At 42.1% G+C, this 18,967-nt stretch overlaps 1 protein-coding gene across 2 annotated transcripts in view; it reads right to left on the bottom strand.

Annotated features, from left to right (window-relative positions):
- LOC139260007 (collagen alpha-3(VI) chain-like) overlaps window positions 1-18,967 on the bottom strand; it is a 263,220-nt gene that overhangs the window by 21,911 nt on the left and 222,342 nt on the right. For both annotated transcript variants that reach the window (XM_070876050.1, XM_070876051.1), the window contains 11 exons: window positions 18,882-18,918; window positions 18,749-18,760; window positions 18,165-18,655; window positions 16,524-16,608; window positions 13,444-14,133; window positions 10,992-11,094; window positions 10,864-10,901; window positions 8,591-8,845; window positions 7,593-7,667; window positions 5,178-5,348; window positions 4,974-5,024 (listed from right to left, as the gene is read on the bottom strand). In XM_070876050.1, coding sequence (XP_070732151.1) covers window positions 4,974-5,024; window positions 5,178-5,348; window positions 7,593-7,667; window positions 8,591-8,845; window positions 10,864-10,901; window positions 10,992-11,094; window positions 13,444-14,133; window positions 16,524-16,608; window positions 18,165-18,655; window positions 18,749-18,760; window positions 18,882-18,918 — 2,008 coding nt within the window. The remainder of the gene's footprint in view (window positions 1-4,973; window positions 5,025-5,177; window positions 5,349-7,592; window positions 7,668-8,590; window positions 8,846-10,863; window positions 10,902-10,991; window positions 11,095-13,443; window positions 14,134-16,523; window positions 16,609-18,164; window positions 18,656-18,748; window positions 18,761-18,881; window positions 18,919-18,967) is intronic.

Below are 18,967 nucleotides of genomic sequence, written 5' to 3'. Positions count from 1 at the left end.
ATAAATGCAAGTCTTTCTTTCTTTTAGCCAAGAATGTATAGGAAATTACTGTGCCTCTATTGCCATTCCAGATGAAATTATCTGACTTAGGATTTTCCTGGTTCATCCCACGCAGTACACTTACTAACTGAACTATAAGAGATCCTGAACTTAATATTTATTTTCAAACCACTTTCGCTCCCTTTCTGTAATATATGTATGCCTGGGTTTACCTGCCGCCAGGGGGAATGACCGTCGGAGATCATTGGGCCACAGACACTCACCTGCAGCCTTTGTATCTAAAGAAAGCCTCCATGTTTAATCCTCACTTTGAGAGCTAAAAAAGGCGAGTCAGGTCGCACCTGATTGAGTTCACAGTACTAAGCCTATTGAGTTATTGTATACGCAACATTTGGCGACGAGGCACAATACGAACTTTCACGCACAAAAAAAAAGAGCACCGTTGGAATCCTGGAATGATTCGTGGAGGGAGAAGACTGGGAGAATTTTACAGATCACCTCTACCAGTGCTTCGTGGCCAACAAGATGGATGAAGACGCTGATGCAGTTTGTGGTCCAAAAATCTATGGCCTCAAAGAATCTGCTCTCACCTGCATGTCCAACGGAAAAGACCTATGAGAAATTGTGTGCTCTGATTCGGGACCATCTCAAACCTAAAGATGACATAATTATCTCGAGATACCGTTTTTACAAGCATGTTCATTCTGAGGGCCAGGACGTGGTGAAATTTGTTGCCAACCTGAGACGTTTCGCTGGGCCGTGTAAGTTTGGAACCGCGTTGGAAGACATGCTGTGCGAAGTCTTTGTAATAGGCATAAACCACGAGGTGATCCTGCGGTAGCTGCTGGCTGTGGAGAAGCTGGATCTGAGCAGGGCCATCACGATTGACCAGGCTTGCCTGACCATGGTCGATAGTACAAAGCAGATATCCTCACAGAATCGGAACTCCACGGCACGTACTGTGCACCAGATCCGACTGTGTTTGCGAAACCTGTAGCTGTTCGAAGTCCACAATTGGGCAGGAATCTGATTTCACCCTGTTGGCGTTGCGGGGGCAATCATCGGCCTCATCAGTTTCAGGCAGCATATTTGTAGAGACTGTGCGAAAATGGGGCACCTTCAGCGGAAGTGTCCGCAGCTCAGCAAACTTGCTGCAACACACCACGTGAATGATAATGACCGATCCGGAGCAGATCCGGCAATGCAACCCGAGATAACCAAGGAAGAAGTGTATAGTGTACATTCGTTCCTGACAAAGAGCCAACCGATAATGATTGAAATAAAATTGAACGGTGTGCCGGTATCTATGGAATTAGACACGGGTGCGAGTCGGTCAATTGTGAGCCAGAGGACTTTTGAAAAGCTGTGGGACACCAGGGCTGTGAAACCCAAGCTGAGTCCAGTAAATGCAAAATTGCGTACTTACACCAAAGAGCTCATACCAGTGATTGGCAGTGCAGCAGTCAAGCTGTCGTATGATGGGGCAGTTCATGATCTATCGCTGTGGATCTTTCGAGGCAATGGTCCAACGCTGTTCGTCAGGAGTTGACTCAAAAAAATAAAGTGAGCTTTGTCGTCGGTGGATGATGCTTCGTGTGCTCAAGTGCTGAGCAAATTTCCCTCGCTGTTTGAACCGGGCATCGGCAACATCACGGGAGCCAAGGTGCAGATCCACCTGGACTTGGATGCAAGACCCGTCCATCACAAAGCCTGGGCGGTCCCGTACATGATGAGGGAGAAGGTCAAAATCAAACTGGACAGACTCCAACATGAAGGGGTCATTTCACCGGTCGAATTTAACGAATGGGCTAGTCCCATTGTTCCTGTGCTGAAGAGTGATGGCACGGTCAGGGTTTATGGGGACTACACGGTTACATTCAACTGAGTTTCGAAACAGGATCAGTACTCGTTACCAAAGGCTGATGACCTGTTTGCAATGCAAGCCGAGGGAAAGTCATTCACCAAATTGGATCTGACATCGGCCTATATGACACAGGAGCTTGTCGAATCATCGAAGAAACTTATGTGCATCAATACGCATAAAGGGCTGTTCAGTTACAACAGGTATCCTTTTGGAATTCGCGCGGCTGCAGCCATATTTCAGAGAAACATGGAGAGTTTACTGGTCCATCCCTAGAACCGTGGTGTTCCAAGACGACATTCTGGTCACAGGTCGTGACACTGCCAAACACCTGCACAACCTGGAAGAGGTTCTATGTCATCTGGACAAAGTGGGGCTCAGGCTGAAACATTCAAAGTGAGTCTTTATGGCACTGGAAGTCGAATTCCTGGGAAGGAAGATTGCTGCAGACGGCGTAGGCCTACAGACTCGAAAACAGAGGCCATCAAAAATGCACCCAGACCCCAGAATGTGACGGAGCTGCATTCGTTCTTTAGTCTTCTCAATTACTTCGGTAATTTCTTACCTAAATTGAGCACATTATTAGAGCCACTGCACATGCTGCTCAGAAACGGCGACAACTGGGTTTGGGGTGTATCTCAAGACAGGCCTTCGGGAAGGCTAGAAATCTGCTTTGTTCCAACAAATAGGTGGTACATTATGACCCATGCAAGCTTTTAGTATTGGTCTGTGATGCTTCATCACATGGGGTTGGTTGCTTGCTCCAACAATCCAATGAGTCGGGCAAACTACAACCCATTGCGTATGCGTCGAGAAGATGTCTAAAGCGGAAAGAGCCTACGGCATGGTAGAGAAAGAACCTTTAGCCTGCGTATATGGGGTTAAAAAGATGCACCAGTATCTGTTTGGGCTTCGTTTCGAGCTTGAAACCGATCACAAGCTGCTCATATCTTTGTTTTCAGAGCATCGAGGTATCAATACCAACACGTCATCCCGCGTCCAGAGGTGGACGCTGACATTATCTGCCTATGATTATGTCATTCGCCATAGACCAGGCACCGAGAATTGTGCCGATGCATTGAGCCGTTTACCGTTGCCCACGCCGGAGGTGGAAACGCCACAGCCCGCAAACCTACTGTTGGTCATGGATATCTTTGAGAGTGAAGGGTCGCCTGTCACTGCTCAACAAGTTAGGACCTGGACCAACCAGGATCCGATCTCATCAGTTGTAAAACATTGTGTCCTTAGTGGTGATTGGTTGGCCATTCCCAGGGAAGTGTGTGATGAGACCAATCCTTACAACCGTCGCAAAGATGAACTATCCATTCAATCTGATTGTTTGCTATGGGGTAATCATGTTGTTATGCCCAAGAAAGGCAGGGAGAGATTTGTACGGGATTTACACAGTACCCATCCCGGTATTGTGATGTTGAAAGCCATTGCCAGGTCTCACGTTTGGTGGCCTGGCATTGACTCTGATTTGGAGTCATGTGTGCATCAGTGCAACACTGGCATGCAGTTAAGCAATGCACCAGTGGAATCTCCACTAAGTCTGTGGTCGTGGCTATCCAAACCATGGTCGAGGATCCACATCGACTATGCGGGTCCTTTCCTGGGCAAAATGCTTTTGATGGTGGTGGATGCGTATTCCAAATGGATAGAATGTGTAATCATGTCATCCAGTACATCCACAGCCACCATTGAGAGCCGTCATGCCATGTTCATCACTCATGGTCTGCCCGACATTGTTGTGAGCGACAACGGATCGTGCTTCACGAGTTTGGAGTTTCAAGAGTTTATGAGACTCAATGGTATCAAGCACTTAAGGTCAGCACCATTCAAACCCACGTACAATGGTCAAGCGGAGCCGGCCCTCCAAACCATCAAGCAGAGCCTGAAACATCTAACTCACAGTTCTTTGCTGACTCACTTGTCACGCATACTGCTTAGTTACAGGACGAGACCCCACACGCTTACCGGGGTTCCCCCCCTGCTGACCTGTTAATGAAGCGAGGTCTCAAGACCAGGCTCTCGCTTGTCCACCCTGATCTTAACCATCACGTCGAAAACAGACGTCAACATCAGCAGTGGTATCATGAACACAGTGCCGTATCATGCAACATCTCTATGAATGATCCTGTGTATGTGCTAAATTATGGTCAAGACCCCAAGTGGGTCACTGGCACTGTTACGGCCAAGGAGGTTAACAGCTTATTGTCAGGCTCACTAATGGGCAAACATGCAGGAGGCACATTGATCAGATGAAAATGCGGCACACAGACGAACCGCAACAGCTTGAGGAAGACACCATCAATGATCAATCGATTCATACTCAGCCATTAGAAGACCTAGCTGTTGTCAATGAATCTGGACCTTCAATAACCCCGACATGGACACTGCCACTCCCATTAGATCGGCTACCCAGCCTCAAGTCATGAATGACTCGGAGAGTTTACCCAGATCTGGAATCGAACCGAGACGATCAACTCGGGAGCAGAAAGTCCCGGACCATCTCAATTTGTAAATAGGACTGATACTAAGATCTTGGGGGGGAATGATGTAATGTATGTATGCCTGGGTTTACCTGCCATCAGGGGGAGCAACCGTCGGAGGTCATTGGACCACAGACACACATGTGCAGCCTTTGTATATAAAGAAAGCCTCCATGTTTAATCCTCACTTTGAGAGCTAATAAAGTAGAATCAGGTCGCACCTGATTGAGTTCACGGTACTAAGCCTATTGAGTTATTGCATACACAACACTTTCCAAACTGATGCTTCCTTCAGTCATCACACTGAACCCTCACCCCTCCCCTCTCTTTCCCACCTTCTCTCCCTCGCACAATCATTATGATCCTGCCTGGTCTCTGTTGACCTCAGCTCTTCTCTCTCCCCTCTGCATTCCTCTAGCAACTCTGCTTGGTCTCCTTTCTCCCTTCCTTCCTCTCACCCACTCTCAATCTCCTCTCTACTTCTCCATTCATTCCAGATTGTGGCTTCTTACGCAATGGCAAGCAGGAGCTCAGCTTACACCAGGGTCAAGTCAGTAGGTGCTGTCAAATACATGGGTTGGATGGCCATGAATCCTGGCTTAATGTTAGTGCACATTTACCTGGCAACAGGATTCCTTCATGCTTGGGTTCGGAGGTGCTCGGTTCTGGCACTGTGGAAGAAAATGATGGGGAATTAGTTTACTTTTTTCACCCCGAGAGTTATTTTCTACATTTTTAATGACTAAGAAAAAAAAAACTAAAAAGCGGACAATGCTCTTGTTCTAGGCAATATGGTGTATTCCCTTCCCGGCTATATTACTTACTTGGTTTTGTGCATTCTGCAATGCACTCAGCTTCTGTGGCAAACCTATTACCATTACCGTCACAGCCGCCATACCAGAACTGAGTGCAGATGTTGTTTTTGCTGTCAAAGAACCATTTTGCACTATACTCTGAGCACTGCAATCCAGCGTCAAAGTCCAACATGCACCGATCTGTGAAATTTGTGTAAAATACGAGTCATTAACAAAAACCATATGAAAAAATGGAATAATGCAATGCTAATGCAGGTTGAAAAGTCATTACTATCATCCCATTGGCATTTAATGTTTTCATGGTAGGTAGGCCCTTGTTTGTATTGCAGCACCACTGCAGGAGGAAAGTCTCATCTCAGGCAGCAGCAGTGCAATACAAGCAGCACGGCCTTCGTTCCTCTAATGACACAGGGACCCACTTCAGGAGGCCGACAGCAAATGTAAATGGCCAAGATATGTCACTGTGCACTAACATTTCTCTCTGCCTGCAAGAAGTCTTGGCTCTCAGCTTGTCCATATAAGGCAACAAAGCCGTTTATTGCATTGTGGACCTGTATGGAAAGGCCCACAGCCAGTAAACTAAAGATGGAACAATTACGTATGCACAAGGTTTCATGTACACAGAAGCTTCCAAGTTGCCCATGCTATTCTGATTCCAGCTACATTGTAAGTGAGGCAAATTCAGAGCACCAGTCATCGTTAACAGATTGCAGAACCGATTCTAGTGTAAACATTTTGTTAAATGCAACCAGGCCATATCATTTATTTACTGACATTTTGTGACTTTCTTTACTTCCGTTAACTAGAAATATATTTTACAACACTGTACACCAGATACTGTTACACTAATCACTCCAGTCATCACTCCGTTACCCAAAATAAACTTGTTACACAAATATTTTTCATTCAGTGCTGATGGATTGCATACTGTCATTAGAACAATCAGCAAAAAAAATCCTGCCGGGCTCAAGGCAGAAAATCGACAGGGAAACAAGTGAAATGAAATAAAACAGTACCTGGAGTCAGTGAAAACTGTGCTAAAAGAATGGTACTTGAAGGATTAAGTATTAACAACCAACTGGGAAAGACTTCTGGAAGTAATGCCAGTGCTCAAGTTTCAATCTGATATTTCCAGCTTAATTGTTATTACCTGCTGAAAGTTTATTTGATAATTCAATGAAATATTAAGTTTCTGTTGTGTCAAAGGACGGTTTATGACCAGATTTTTATTTCTTGCGCCCTTGTATTTTAATCACTCCAGCATCGGTGGCCGTGCCTTCAGCTGCCTTGGCCCCAAGCTCTGGAATTCCCTCCGTAAACCTCTCCGCCTCTCTTTCTCTCCTCCTTTAAGATGATCCTTAAAACCTACCTCTCGACCAAGCTTTTAATCACCTATCCTAACATCTCCTTATGTGGCTCTGTGTCGAAGTTTGGCTGATCACTCCTGTAAAGAGCCGTGGGATGTTTTACTACGTTAAAGGTGCAATGAAAGTTGTTGTATTTCTACACTATTGCTATATGGAGGCATTTCACAATGGGGAAGCTTTAGACAGACAATAACTAAACTGCTTGTATGTTACATGCTGTACAGATTTATCACTTTCCTGCCCCCTCCATACAAGAGAAGGGACAGATCATAGGCAGTGAAAAGGAAACCACATGATGCTAGTGACTAGTTAATACTTCTGTTTGGTGCTGAGAACGGCACCCTGACAAAGGCGTGGAAACGTAGCTGGATATTTTTTAAATGCCATCTAACTTGGAGAACAGAATGAAGAATTCTGAAGGAATGAGAATATGTGGCCTGCAAGAAGTTACTGTGGGATGACTATGTGTTGGACGTGTGCCATATAACTAAATAAAGGTATCCTAGGAAGGTGACATAATAGGCCTCAGCTAGGAATAGTTGAGATAGTGGGACTGTGCATGGGAGGACATAAATGTAAGTGATAATAGGAAAGAAAGTGCAGAAGTGGAGAAGAGTGGAGAGTGTGATGGCAAGGACACCTGGCATTTATCGCTAGCCTTATTTATGATGACCAATTAATTGATTACAAATTTGCTCTCTTTGTAATATGCAAGCCCTCGACAGTATCCATTACCACTGCAACTCACAGCTCATCTGCATTGCACAGGCCAACTACAATTATAATACACAGCCCCTCTACATCATACACTGTTGATGCAATGTACAACCCCACTATAATAAACCAACACATAGGGCTGATGATAGAGATTAATTAAAATATACCTTACATTCGACTACACAGAGCTGCTACAATACACCAGTCCTTTGCAATGTGAATGTGTGATTTCTGAGGGAATTTTAACTCCGAAAACCAAAAATGAATTTGGTATGTTCACAACTGGTTTCCATTTCACTGAATGATGCACAATGTAGAAACATGACTCATTAACACTTACCAATTTCTGGATTCTCTAATGGTTCCACATTGGTGTGAGCAGTTGTGCTTTTGGCAATTGTTTCTGGTGATCTTTCTAAAATTTGGAAGAGAAACATTTAAAATTTGCAACAAAGTAATGTCTCGTGCTATAAGCTAATTCTGTGTGTTATTATGGAAAAAATTTTTGAATGTGTTTATTGATCCCCTTCTATTAGTCATCTGTTTAGTAAATTGTTTCTACTGACATCAGAAGATGTTATGTGGTGCTGACCTTCACGGAGTTGGAATGTATGGTATTGTTGTGAGAAAATTATTGTGGATGGGAGTGTTGGATGGATGAAATTTTTCTATTCCTGCCAGGTGACAGGATCTTAAATGGAACTCAGTTGTCTGACCTAGATCCATTCCTTAGTGAGCTGGATCCACAGACTGAACTACTCTCAATTTGGCACTGACTCAGGATCTTTCATAGGGATAGTGTTGAGAAGCTTCCCTCTGCATCTAACTTTTATTATACTTGATTTTAAGGTAATTGGCAAAAGAACCAGAGGTGAGAGGAGGAAAAACATTTTTATGCAGCAAGTTATCGTGATCTGGAATTCACTGCCTGAAAGGGTGATGAAAGCAGATTCAATAGAGACTATCAAAAGGGAATTGGATAAATACTTTAAAGGGGAAAAATGTGCACACGCGACAGGGAAAGAGCAAGGGTCTCAGACTAATTGGATAGCTCTTTCAAAGAGCCAGCACAGGCACTGATGGGCCAAATAGCCTCCTAGCTGTATCATTCTATGATTGAGGTACAACTCCTCGATGGGACAGTGCAGAGGGAGATTTACTTTGTATCTAACCTGTGCTGTATTGAGCTACAATGATTGACAGTGTCAAAAATAAATATATTTTATGGCTATGCTGACATTTGGGATGAGTGCAGAATTGAACAGAAAATGTTCAATTTGGTTTTTTTTATAAAGTCATCCATTCTCTTGGTGGGCTTGGACAGAAGCCATTACTTACTGGTTGTAAACGTTCCGTTGTAAATAGATTTTGCATTGGACTGATAGAATCCGATCACAATAATGTTATATTGCTGCCCATTTTCCAGATCCTTCAGGACAATTTCAGCATCACTAACATTCACCTTCAAGAGAAGGTGGTTCTGGCTCACTTTGACCACAGTAACCTCATAATTATCAATGCCCTGAGGTTCAATCTGGGCCCAGCGTAGGATGATGCTGTCTTCTGTAACATTGGAGGTAGACAACTCCATGCCTGTAGCAGCAGAACAAAGATAGAAGAAAAGAAAAGTCAGATACATGTGACAATTCCCTTAGTGAAGCATAAAAAAACAAACATTGAACAAAAATGATAATTTCATTCCATAAAATCTATTCCTTCAATACAAAGTATATCATTTTCTGGATGACAACCTATACCCAACCCATGTCATCTCCTGTGGCGAGATTCTGCACCCAAAAATAATCCAGTAAATTGAATATCTATTCAATTTTGCATTCCTCTATGCTGAACCAATTCAATTTCTTGGCATGATGTTGCCATGGTCCTATCATATCCCAATCATCTCTGTCTACTCATCCAGCTAATCATTCAACTACACATTTTTGGATTCTGCTGCTGTGATTTGCCTTCTGTCTATACCATATGAAAAGACATAGGCACTGCACTGGATATGCTGAAGTATCCCCGATGAAAGCCAAGTGTGTGCATAAATGGATTTTATTCTCTAGTTCAGATCTATCAATGTATTATTCTGATCTTACAATATCATCTAATAATGAAAGAAACAATGAGAAAATTAATAAGATTGGATGATTGCCTCATCTCTAGAGTTGCAACCATAGTTATAATCCTTTTGGAACTGACTCCCTTATAACCCCACTGGCATAGGATAGAAAATAGACACAATTAAGATTTGTGAGCACCTTCCTCAATAACACATCCACACAATGTACGAGAGAGTCCGTTCTACCCTGGCAGATTCCAGTACACATTATCGCTGGGAACCTCCCTCCCCTCACCTCACCACCACATAGCTCAGGCTCCAGGCAGGTAGGGGGGTTGCTAAATATTCTTCAGGAGGCTATTTAAAACCTACCGTTTGCATCTCAGTCATTAAAAGCACCAGGTGGTTTAGTGCTAAACTCGGAGACCAGAAATACCCAAACTCAATCTCTGGCCTCCGCTGAGTTAGTATATCTTGGCCAAGGTAATAGTGCGGCCACTATAATTGGTGTTGGTATCCATGAGATAAGAAGATGGTGGAGTGTGGGGTGGGGGGGGGGTTGTAGGTAAATCAGCCAGCATTACTAATCATTATTTAAGTCACCTTTGCTGGATTCTTGCATTTGTAGTCATTTAGTCAACTTGGATCTGGAACTGGCTACAGTCGAGACTCGCATGTCTGCTTGGGCAAGGCAGCAGAGGACTTTTGGCACTACTAAACTCACATGATTTTGGTTTCCCCGCCTCCCAAACTGAATGCCAGGCAAATGTGGCACTGACTTCAGGAAGTGAGGAGAGAAGTGAGAAAAATACACTTTCCAACATCCTTTGCAAAAGCCTAAGTGAAAAATAATGGTTTCTCAATTTACATAGGATTATATAAGATATACAACACAGAAACAGGCCACTAGGCTCAACCAGTCCATGCTGGCGTTTATGTTCCACTCGAGCCTCCTCGCGTCTTTTCTCATCTAAATCTATCAACATAACCCTCTATTCCCTTCTCCTTTATATGCTTGTCTAGCCTCCCCTTAAATGCATCTATAACATTCGCTTCAACCACTCCGTGATAGCGAGTTCCACATTCTCACCACTCTTTGCGTAAAGAATTTTCTTCCGAATTCCCTATTGGATTTCTTGGTGACTATCTTATATTGATGGCCTCTAGTTATGCTCTTCCCCACAAGTGGAAACATTCTCTCTCTATCCACTATATCAAAACCTTTCATAATTTTAAAGACCTCTAGTAGGTCACCCCTCAGCTCCTTTTTGAAAAATATCCTAGCCTGTTCATCCTTTCCTGATATGTATACCCTCACATTTCTGGTATCATCCTGGTAAATTTTCCCTGCACTGCTCCAGTGCCTCTATATCCTTTTAATAATATGATGACCAGAAATTACTGTGCATCTACAACTTAAATATAAAAGACTTCAATTTCAAGGTACAAATGAATATGGATCAGTTACAAATATCAATAAATTTATGGGAATATATAATTAGATCTATAAGCAATTGGGCTCCAAATAACAGCAGCAGTAACTTACCCATAAGTTTCTCAGATTCTGCAGGAACATATTTTGTGCTAGACACACACAAAAAAAGAAAAGATTAGTTTCACTAAAATAGGATTTAAAAACAAGGTACAAACAGGTCCTAGACTGAATTTACTTACTCTTCTTTTTGGGTTTCTCTGAATGCCTCACTGCTTGGCTGGTCACTTTGGAACAATCCACATCGTTTTTGAAACTCAGGAGACAAGTGAAATTCATTCTCAGCTGGGAAGAGAGAGAGATTTTTTTCCGTCCCTTTAATGTCAGTATTAAAAACAAAATTCTACCAATTCCCTGAACGGCTTTGTGTGAAAATATACTGGCTAATGTGGTAACAGTACTGAGCCATAGTGACTAGGAAGGCCTGCGGTTTGATTTGTGATTTGTGCTGAGATAGCTGATTACAACAGAGTGGTTGTAGGTTCACTGCAGTTGGCCTCAGTGCCCCAGACTAGTAAGAGGGAAGGAAAAATCAAGAATGGTTTCCACTCCTAATAATTATGGAGTGATCTATTCAGAAAACTGGAATTGCATGGATGCTGAGTGACAAAAAAAAACTAGACCCAACACGATGTTTGTCACAGATATCTATGAATGCACATTGTCTAGGCTCATACATGAAGTTTGACTGCTTGAGCATGGTACCAAAGGACATCTAGCACCCATGGAACCACATCCCAGCACAAGGCAGCATCTTCAGGAGAAATAGGAAAAAAGAAATGAGGGGGAAAAAATTAAAACAAATACCTGACGTTCTTGGGTGCGCTACATTAGTTCAATTAAAAACTGTAGCAATATTAGGTACACAGCAGATACAAGGAAATTTCAGTCTCCTAAGCTTGCCATTTTTTTTTAAATAGTCTTTTCAGTCAATGTGAAAACAAAAAAAAAGACTTGCATTTATATAGCGCCTTTTATGACCGGGCATCTCAAAGCGCTTTACAGCCAATTAAGTACTTTTGGAGTGCAGTCACTTATGTGGGAAATGTAGCAGCCAATTGGCACACAGCAAACTCACAGATACAGCAATGTGATAACGACCAGATAATCTGTTTTTATTATGTTGATTGAGGGATAAAGATTGGCCAGGTCACCAGGGATAACTCCCCTGCTCTTCTTCAAAATAGTGCTATGGGATCGTTTATGTCCACCCGAGGGGTCTCATCCAAAAGATGGCACCTCCGACAGTGCAGCACTACCTCAGTACTGCACTGGAGTGTCAGTCTAGATTTGTGTGCTCCAATCTCTGGAGTGGGACTTGAACCCACAACCTTCTGACTCAGAGGCAAGTGTGCTACCCACTGAGTCACAGCTGACACTGGCACCAAGACAAACTAATATTACAGTAACAAAGTATTCAAGTGACACTGGTATTACAATAACATTAACCCTATGCTGCTAAAATAACTGAGAATTAAAAATAAATATTTAAATTCTGCTCATTCTCTCTCTTTTAATTTTACTTTATTTATCTAATATAACTCATTTATCTAGCCTGCACATTCACTCAAAGTACTTTTAAAAAAAATTCAGTGTCACGAGTTGCACTGATCAGCAACCAAAAGCCAACTTGTCAGCCAATCAAGGGATAGAATTCTGAAGATTGACATGACCGTTGACTATTTTCAAGCATTACTACCACATGGCCAATCGTGTATAGACAAATGATTCATGGCACAGTAAGGCTTAATGTGGAATTTTAAATGAATGTCTCTGGGGAAATAAGCAGAAAAGAGCTGGAGACACGGTTCCTGTTTGAGGAAATAATCAGCAGGAACTTTTGTTTGCCCCATGCTTTGACAGGGATGAAATGGTAATATATTTTGGTTGCTAATAGTGGACTAATCTGCAGTTAGTGCCGATTGCAAAATTTCTAACTTCAGGTGAACATGTGAAGCATGAGGTATGCATTAATCCTGTGGTGAACTAATGGACACCACATTTGAGTGCCTGGACCATAGAAACAGGAATACAAATGCTTTATTAACTACTCCTGTCATCACATTTCCCTGCTGTGTTAACTAGTATAGGCCTGTGTTGGCAAAAACTACACAGTAACTTTGTACTTTATACTAAAGATGGCAGAGGATCCCATTTGAGTTGTCATCTTTTGCTATCTTCAAAATTGGACTTTGGATGTCCTTTTTGTTAGTGGTACATTTTAAAAAGGCTGCCTGGGTTGGAAAAGGCTGCAACTGTCAGGCAATCATGGGCTGCACTACTGCTAGTTTTTTTTCTTGTTTCCTGACATTCTCAAACAACATGGTGATGAGAAATGGTGCTGACATCAAAACTTCTATAGAAACAAAGAAAATAAATTAAGCGTTTGTCCAATTTATATTTTAAATATTTTGAAAGTCTAATCATAAAAACAGCCCAGTTCAAAAACTGGATTGCACAGCTTTGGGTACCATCTATAGAGGATTGCCCATAATGTCTGGTGTTATATTTGTATTTTCCACTCAGTAGTAGTACAGTATTGTGGATAATATTTAGTAATATGATTTACCCCCCCCCCCCCCCCAAGCTGAATGTCTGGGGTTTGTAGATAATTGCTTTAATGAGGCAACTTACCATTGATGTATTTGGGGAGATGTCGTCCAAACCTGAGTAAATCTTCACTGTGGAGCTCGGAGATCTCATTAATTGGCTTGAAGTATACATCTTGAGGGGCACTTGCCAAGTAAATGAGATCCTTCACATTCGATTTCTTGACTATGTTGAATATAACAAAGAAGACACCTTTGCACTTGGCATCTGTGACAACAGTCTCCAGCTTCTCTCTTTCAATTTTTGGTAGGTCTCCTGTGGTCATAAGAACGACGAGTTTTAGTGGCCTTGGTTGAGGGGCTTTTTCAAAAATGTTTTTAATGGTCCATTCGATTGCGTGTGCTGTTGCTCTTGTCCCTTCAAGCTGAGTCATCTTGTTCTGGATGTATTCTCTGATGCCTTCGCTGGAGTTGTAGTCAGTGAGAGAGAATTCAACTTTCACTCGCTGCAGGCTATTATTTGTCTGAGAATTATACAGTGCATGCTGAACCACAGCAACCCTGGCCTGATGGATCGACGTTGCAGGTTCCTTGCTAATCTCCAACTGGTCCGTCATATAAGAAATATATCTCTTAATCTCCATAAATTGGTTTGGACTGATGGTTGCAGAGCTGTCGATGACAAATGCGACATCTAGGTCTACATCATTGGGTTGAATCGAACTTTTGCTTCGGAAAAATTTAGCATCACAGATCGTATTAGGTTCACAAAAATCTGCACAAAAAAGAAAACATTTTCACTTTTTTCTGTTAAACACCTACATTTTATTATTTCTCATCAGCATAAAATCTTCCAAATTTTTTGTGCATTTCAAAAATGATCTAAAGCAATAAGTTTCTCAATGTTGAATTTTTGAATGGGAAATGTGCAATACACTTGTGCTATGCACCTTTCCATGCAAGGACTCTTTGGTCACCATGTTGTGCACTGCTACAATAAACCCTATGCTTGCTGTAAAGAAAAAAAGACAGACTTGCATTTCTATAGCGCCTTTCACAACCTTAGGATGTCCCAAAGCACTTTACAGCCAATGAAATACTTTTGAAGTGTAGTCACTGTTGTAAGGTAGGAAACGCAGCAGCCAATTTTCACACAGCAAGCTCCCACAAACAGCAATGTGTTAATCACCAGGTCATCTGTTTTTTATTGATGTTGATTGAGGGATAAATATTGTCCAGGAAACCGGGGAATACTCCCCTGCTCTTCTTCGAAATAATGATATGGGATCTGTTACATTCACCTGAGAGCGCAGAAGGAGCCTCGGTTTAACATCTCATCTAAAAAAAGACAACTCTGACTGTGCAGCATTTCCTCAGAACTGCGCTGGAGTGTCAGCCTAGATTTTTGTGCTCAAGTCTCTGGAGCGGGACTTGTACCCACAACTTTTTGACTCAGATGCGAGGCTGCTACCAACGGAACCATGGCTGCCACTTTACCCATATGCTGTGCACTCGCACAATGAACCGCATGCATGGGCAAAGGGTACACCATAATAGTGTAAATGAACAAAGGGACCTTGGAGTGCTTGTCCACAGATCCCTGAAAATAGGCCAGATGGATAAGTTGGTTAAGACGACATACAGAATGTTTGCCTTTATCGGCCGAGGCATAGAATATAAGAGCAGGGAGGTTATGCTTAAATTGTATAATACTTTGGTTAGGCCACAGCTGGAGTACTGAGTGCAGTTCTGGTCACCTTCTTATTGGAAGGGCGTGATTGCACTAGAGAGGGTCAGAGGAGATTTACTAGGATGCTGCCTGGAATGGAGAATCTTAGTTATGAGGACAGATTGGATAGGCTGGGTTTGTTCTCATTGGAACAGAGGAGCTTGAGAGGAGACCTCATTGAGGTGTACAAAATATTGAGGGGCCTGGACATAGTGGATAGTAAGGGCCTATTTCCATTGTGGAGGGGTCTATATGAGGGGGCATACTTTTAAGGGGGCTGGTGGAAGGTTTAGAAGGGATTTGAGGAAGGGGGGGTGGTGTCTTTACGCAGAGGATTGTGGGGATCTGGAACTCGCTGCCTGGAAGAGTGGTGGATGCAGAAACCCTCACCCCTTTTAAGAGATAGTTGAATGGGCACTTAAAGTGCCATAACCTGCAGGGTTACAGACCTAGAGCTGGTAATTGGGATTAGACTGGATGACCTTTTGTTGGCCGGCACAGATATAATGGTAAGTACTGCAGGGAATCGAATACGGCCAGGGTGATCTCCTGGACTAGTTTCAATCACCTGGATGGGTCAGAGAGGAATTTTCCCAGATTTCTTTCCCTACATTGGCCTGGGTTTTTAAATCTGGTTTTTGCCTCTCCCAGGAGATCACATGGCTCCGGTTGGGGTGGAGTGTAGAATGTTTCATTGTAAGGGGTGTCGCAATTGTGTGAGGCGGACTGGTTGGGCTGGGTGCTCTTTACCTTTCCACCACTGTTCATAGGTTTATATGTAACCTTCAGGGCTGCTGACCGAGGGCAGTATGGCTCTTTGTTGGCCGGCGCGGACACGATGGGCCGAAATGGCCTCCTTCTGTGCTGTAGATTTCTATGTTTCTATGTTTCTATGAACTCAGTTCATGGTGTACCCTTTGCCATGTGGGCAATGAACTTAGTTCATGGTGTACCCTTTTACCTACATGGTATGTGTTCCCACAATTAATCTGGTGCATGGTGCATGATCAGCCATGATCTTATTGAATGATGGTGCAAGCTCGAAGGACCAAATGGCCTACTCCTGCACCTATTTTCTATGTTTCTATGTTTCTGTGTACCCTTGTCTTGATGCTGTGCGCTCTCACAATGAACCCAGTGCATAGTGTGTACCCTTTGTCCATGTGCTGTGCGTTCCAACACTGATCTCTGTACAACACATTGCATCATTCCAAAATTATTACAACTATATCACAGACATTTCCTCAATGGTCCTGGAGTACAGCTGGTGCCCACAGAATGAATCAGCACCATCAGGAGAGGACATTGGAAGAAAAATAATAGTGGGGTGGGTGATAGTTTTCACTAATACAATAATGCTATAGTGACATTCATGTTTTAAATTAGTATAAAGTATGAAGTAACTAACTGAGATTGCAGCAAAAATGATTACGTACCTAAACAAATGTGGCATGCCATCACCTTGTTCAGTATTTCGTCATTGCGGAAAACAAAGAATTGTGAAAGTCCAACATCATTTTTCTGATAAAACATAAAAAAATGATGAAATGAGGAAGAACACTCAACCCATCAAGCTCACTCCTTCCCCAAACCATGCACAATCTGCAAAAAAGCTTCCATGATCCCCAGATGCTATCAAGTAAAACACAACAACAATCATCAATCTTCTCATCTGGATAACTCAATCCTAGTCTGCTGTGTTACAGACAACACCCTCAGTGTTTTTAGCATAGGAACCAGTGACCCAATGTGTATTTGATTATCTCAGTCTATAAATTTCAATCCAGTTTCCAAATATTTATCCAGATTCCTTTGAGGATATACGTGTACAAATCAACCATGATCAATGTTCCATGATATAGTAGATTACACTATCCTTTGGCTAATAGAAGAAACAATAGTATAGAGTTAACCTTTCCACACGACTTTGGTAAAATAAGGCAAGCCGAGAAGCACTTGCAGTGATGAGTGGGTCAAACAGTGGATGATTTATCATTTAATTTGAACCTTACCATGGACCTGTTGAACCTACAGAGATGGGATTCAATGAGGCAAAGAATCCTTCATTGCCTACTTTTGCTAATGAACTGAAACGCCCATGGCCTTATGACATTAAGAATAACTTGGACCTTATTAAACATTGAATTAAGAATGGATGTATCTGTGCAGTTTATCTGGAATCCTACCCTTAATGGTAAATGATGGATGGGTCGGACTATCTGCTGCACTACTTTAATTCTGATACGTCACAGTGCTTAAAATGGAGGCTTTTACCTTGTTTCTTTAGAATATAGAAGTGACTTAGAATGTTTAGATCATTGGAAAGAAGTTTGAGCAGCAAGAGAACTTAGAAGTCTGAGTAGAATGATTCGAAAGGTTAAGAAAAGCCATGCTCAAGGGAAAGTGTGGAATAGACTAACCTAACAATTAACTCAGTAATATTAATTAGGTGAAAATGTAAGAAATATAATCGTGTACAACTACAAGCAAGCTTTTAGCTCGAATTATCTATGTGAAATAAGTTTGGATAGCCTCCATTCAGTCTGTAGAGCACATTTGCTGAAAATATAAAATGGCTCCTAATTTACCTCTAATTTACAATCTAACTGAGCAGATCCACAAGATGGTTGATATGGTAAATAGAATATGTCACACTGGTAAAGCACTGTTGGGAACAAATGGTAAAAAACGTTATATGTAAGCCGTGGTACACTTTTTAGCATAGGGAGATCTAAGTGAAAGGCAGTGCTCCTTTGTGCAGGATACCACCAAGATTGAAAAGAATAGGAGAAAAGATCTGGCCCAGGAATGCACAAAAGTGAAGTTGAGTGTCTGAAATGCAAAAGTGTTCCATTTTTGAGTACCTCACCATTATCAAAAAATTCACTGGAAAATAGATTTGAAAAATCAATACGTACTATAAACAGAATACACCATGCCTAGCATTGAGAGGCAATGGTAACTTGCACTGCTTGGCAGTTACCAGCCTTACTTATGGGGATTCTGAACATGTTTCATCACTGGCCAGAGATTATCTACGAAGGAGCATAAAGGAAAAATCAAGAGTGAAATCTGACCTGCAGTGCCTTGGTGAGTACATTATCAGCTCTAGGAGAGAGGTAGACAGAGATGATATTCTCATTAGCAAGTTTTGTTATACCATCATTGAGCTCTTTGGGTTTTGTCTGTCCATCACTGAAGAATATTGCCACCTTTCTCATCAAAAATCCACTTCGCACACGCTTGAATGTATTCCTCGCTACAAAGCTCATTGCATCCCTGATGCTGGACTCTTTCCTCGATGGCACAAATTGTAGGTTTTCAATCTGTTTGATAAGATCTCGCTTATTTCTGGCACTGCTGAAACGGATCTCGGTGATTATGCCACTGTTATATGTCAGGAGAGCGACCCGAGCTCCCTTTGGGCAGTTGCTCTCCACTATGGTCAGATTGCGAACTAAGTTGAGGATAGCATTCTTGTTGTTATTGAGTTGGTTAGCAGTTTTACCATTGGAAGTATCTATCACAAAGGCCAGCTCAGTTGGATAGACAGGGCACTCCTTTGAACCTAATATAAAGAATAAATATGAATACATTTTCTTTCAGATGTTCAGTTACAGATGATCTGAATACAAATATTCATCCACTGAAAGTAACTTACCATAACAGCATGCTGCAAGGGAACAAAAGAAAAGAAAACCATTTTAAAGAGTTTTACCTGGAATACCTAGTGTTTTAAAGAGTCAAATTCACACAGCCAATGTAATTAGATATTCTGTGTACAATATACTTACGACATGTGTCTTTGATCTGCCTTACAAGACTGCATGTCTGGAACATTAGAAAAACAAAAGAACGTTAGCTATTTTGCAACATAATT

The sequence above is a fragment of the Pristiophorus japonicus genome, chromosome 3 (assembly GCF_044704955.1).
Source record: "Pristiophorus japonicus isolate sPriJap1 chromosome 3, sPriJap1.hap1, whole genome shotgun sequence".
Taxonomy (NCBI): Eukaryota; Metazoa; Chordata; class Chondrichthyes; family Pristiophoridae; genus Pristiophorus; species Pristiophorus japonicus.
This window is presented reverse-complemented; position numbering and strand designations above follow the sequence as displayed.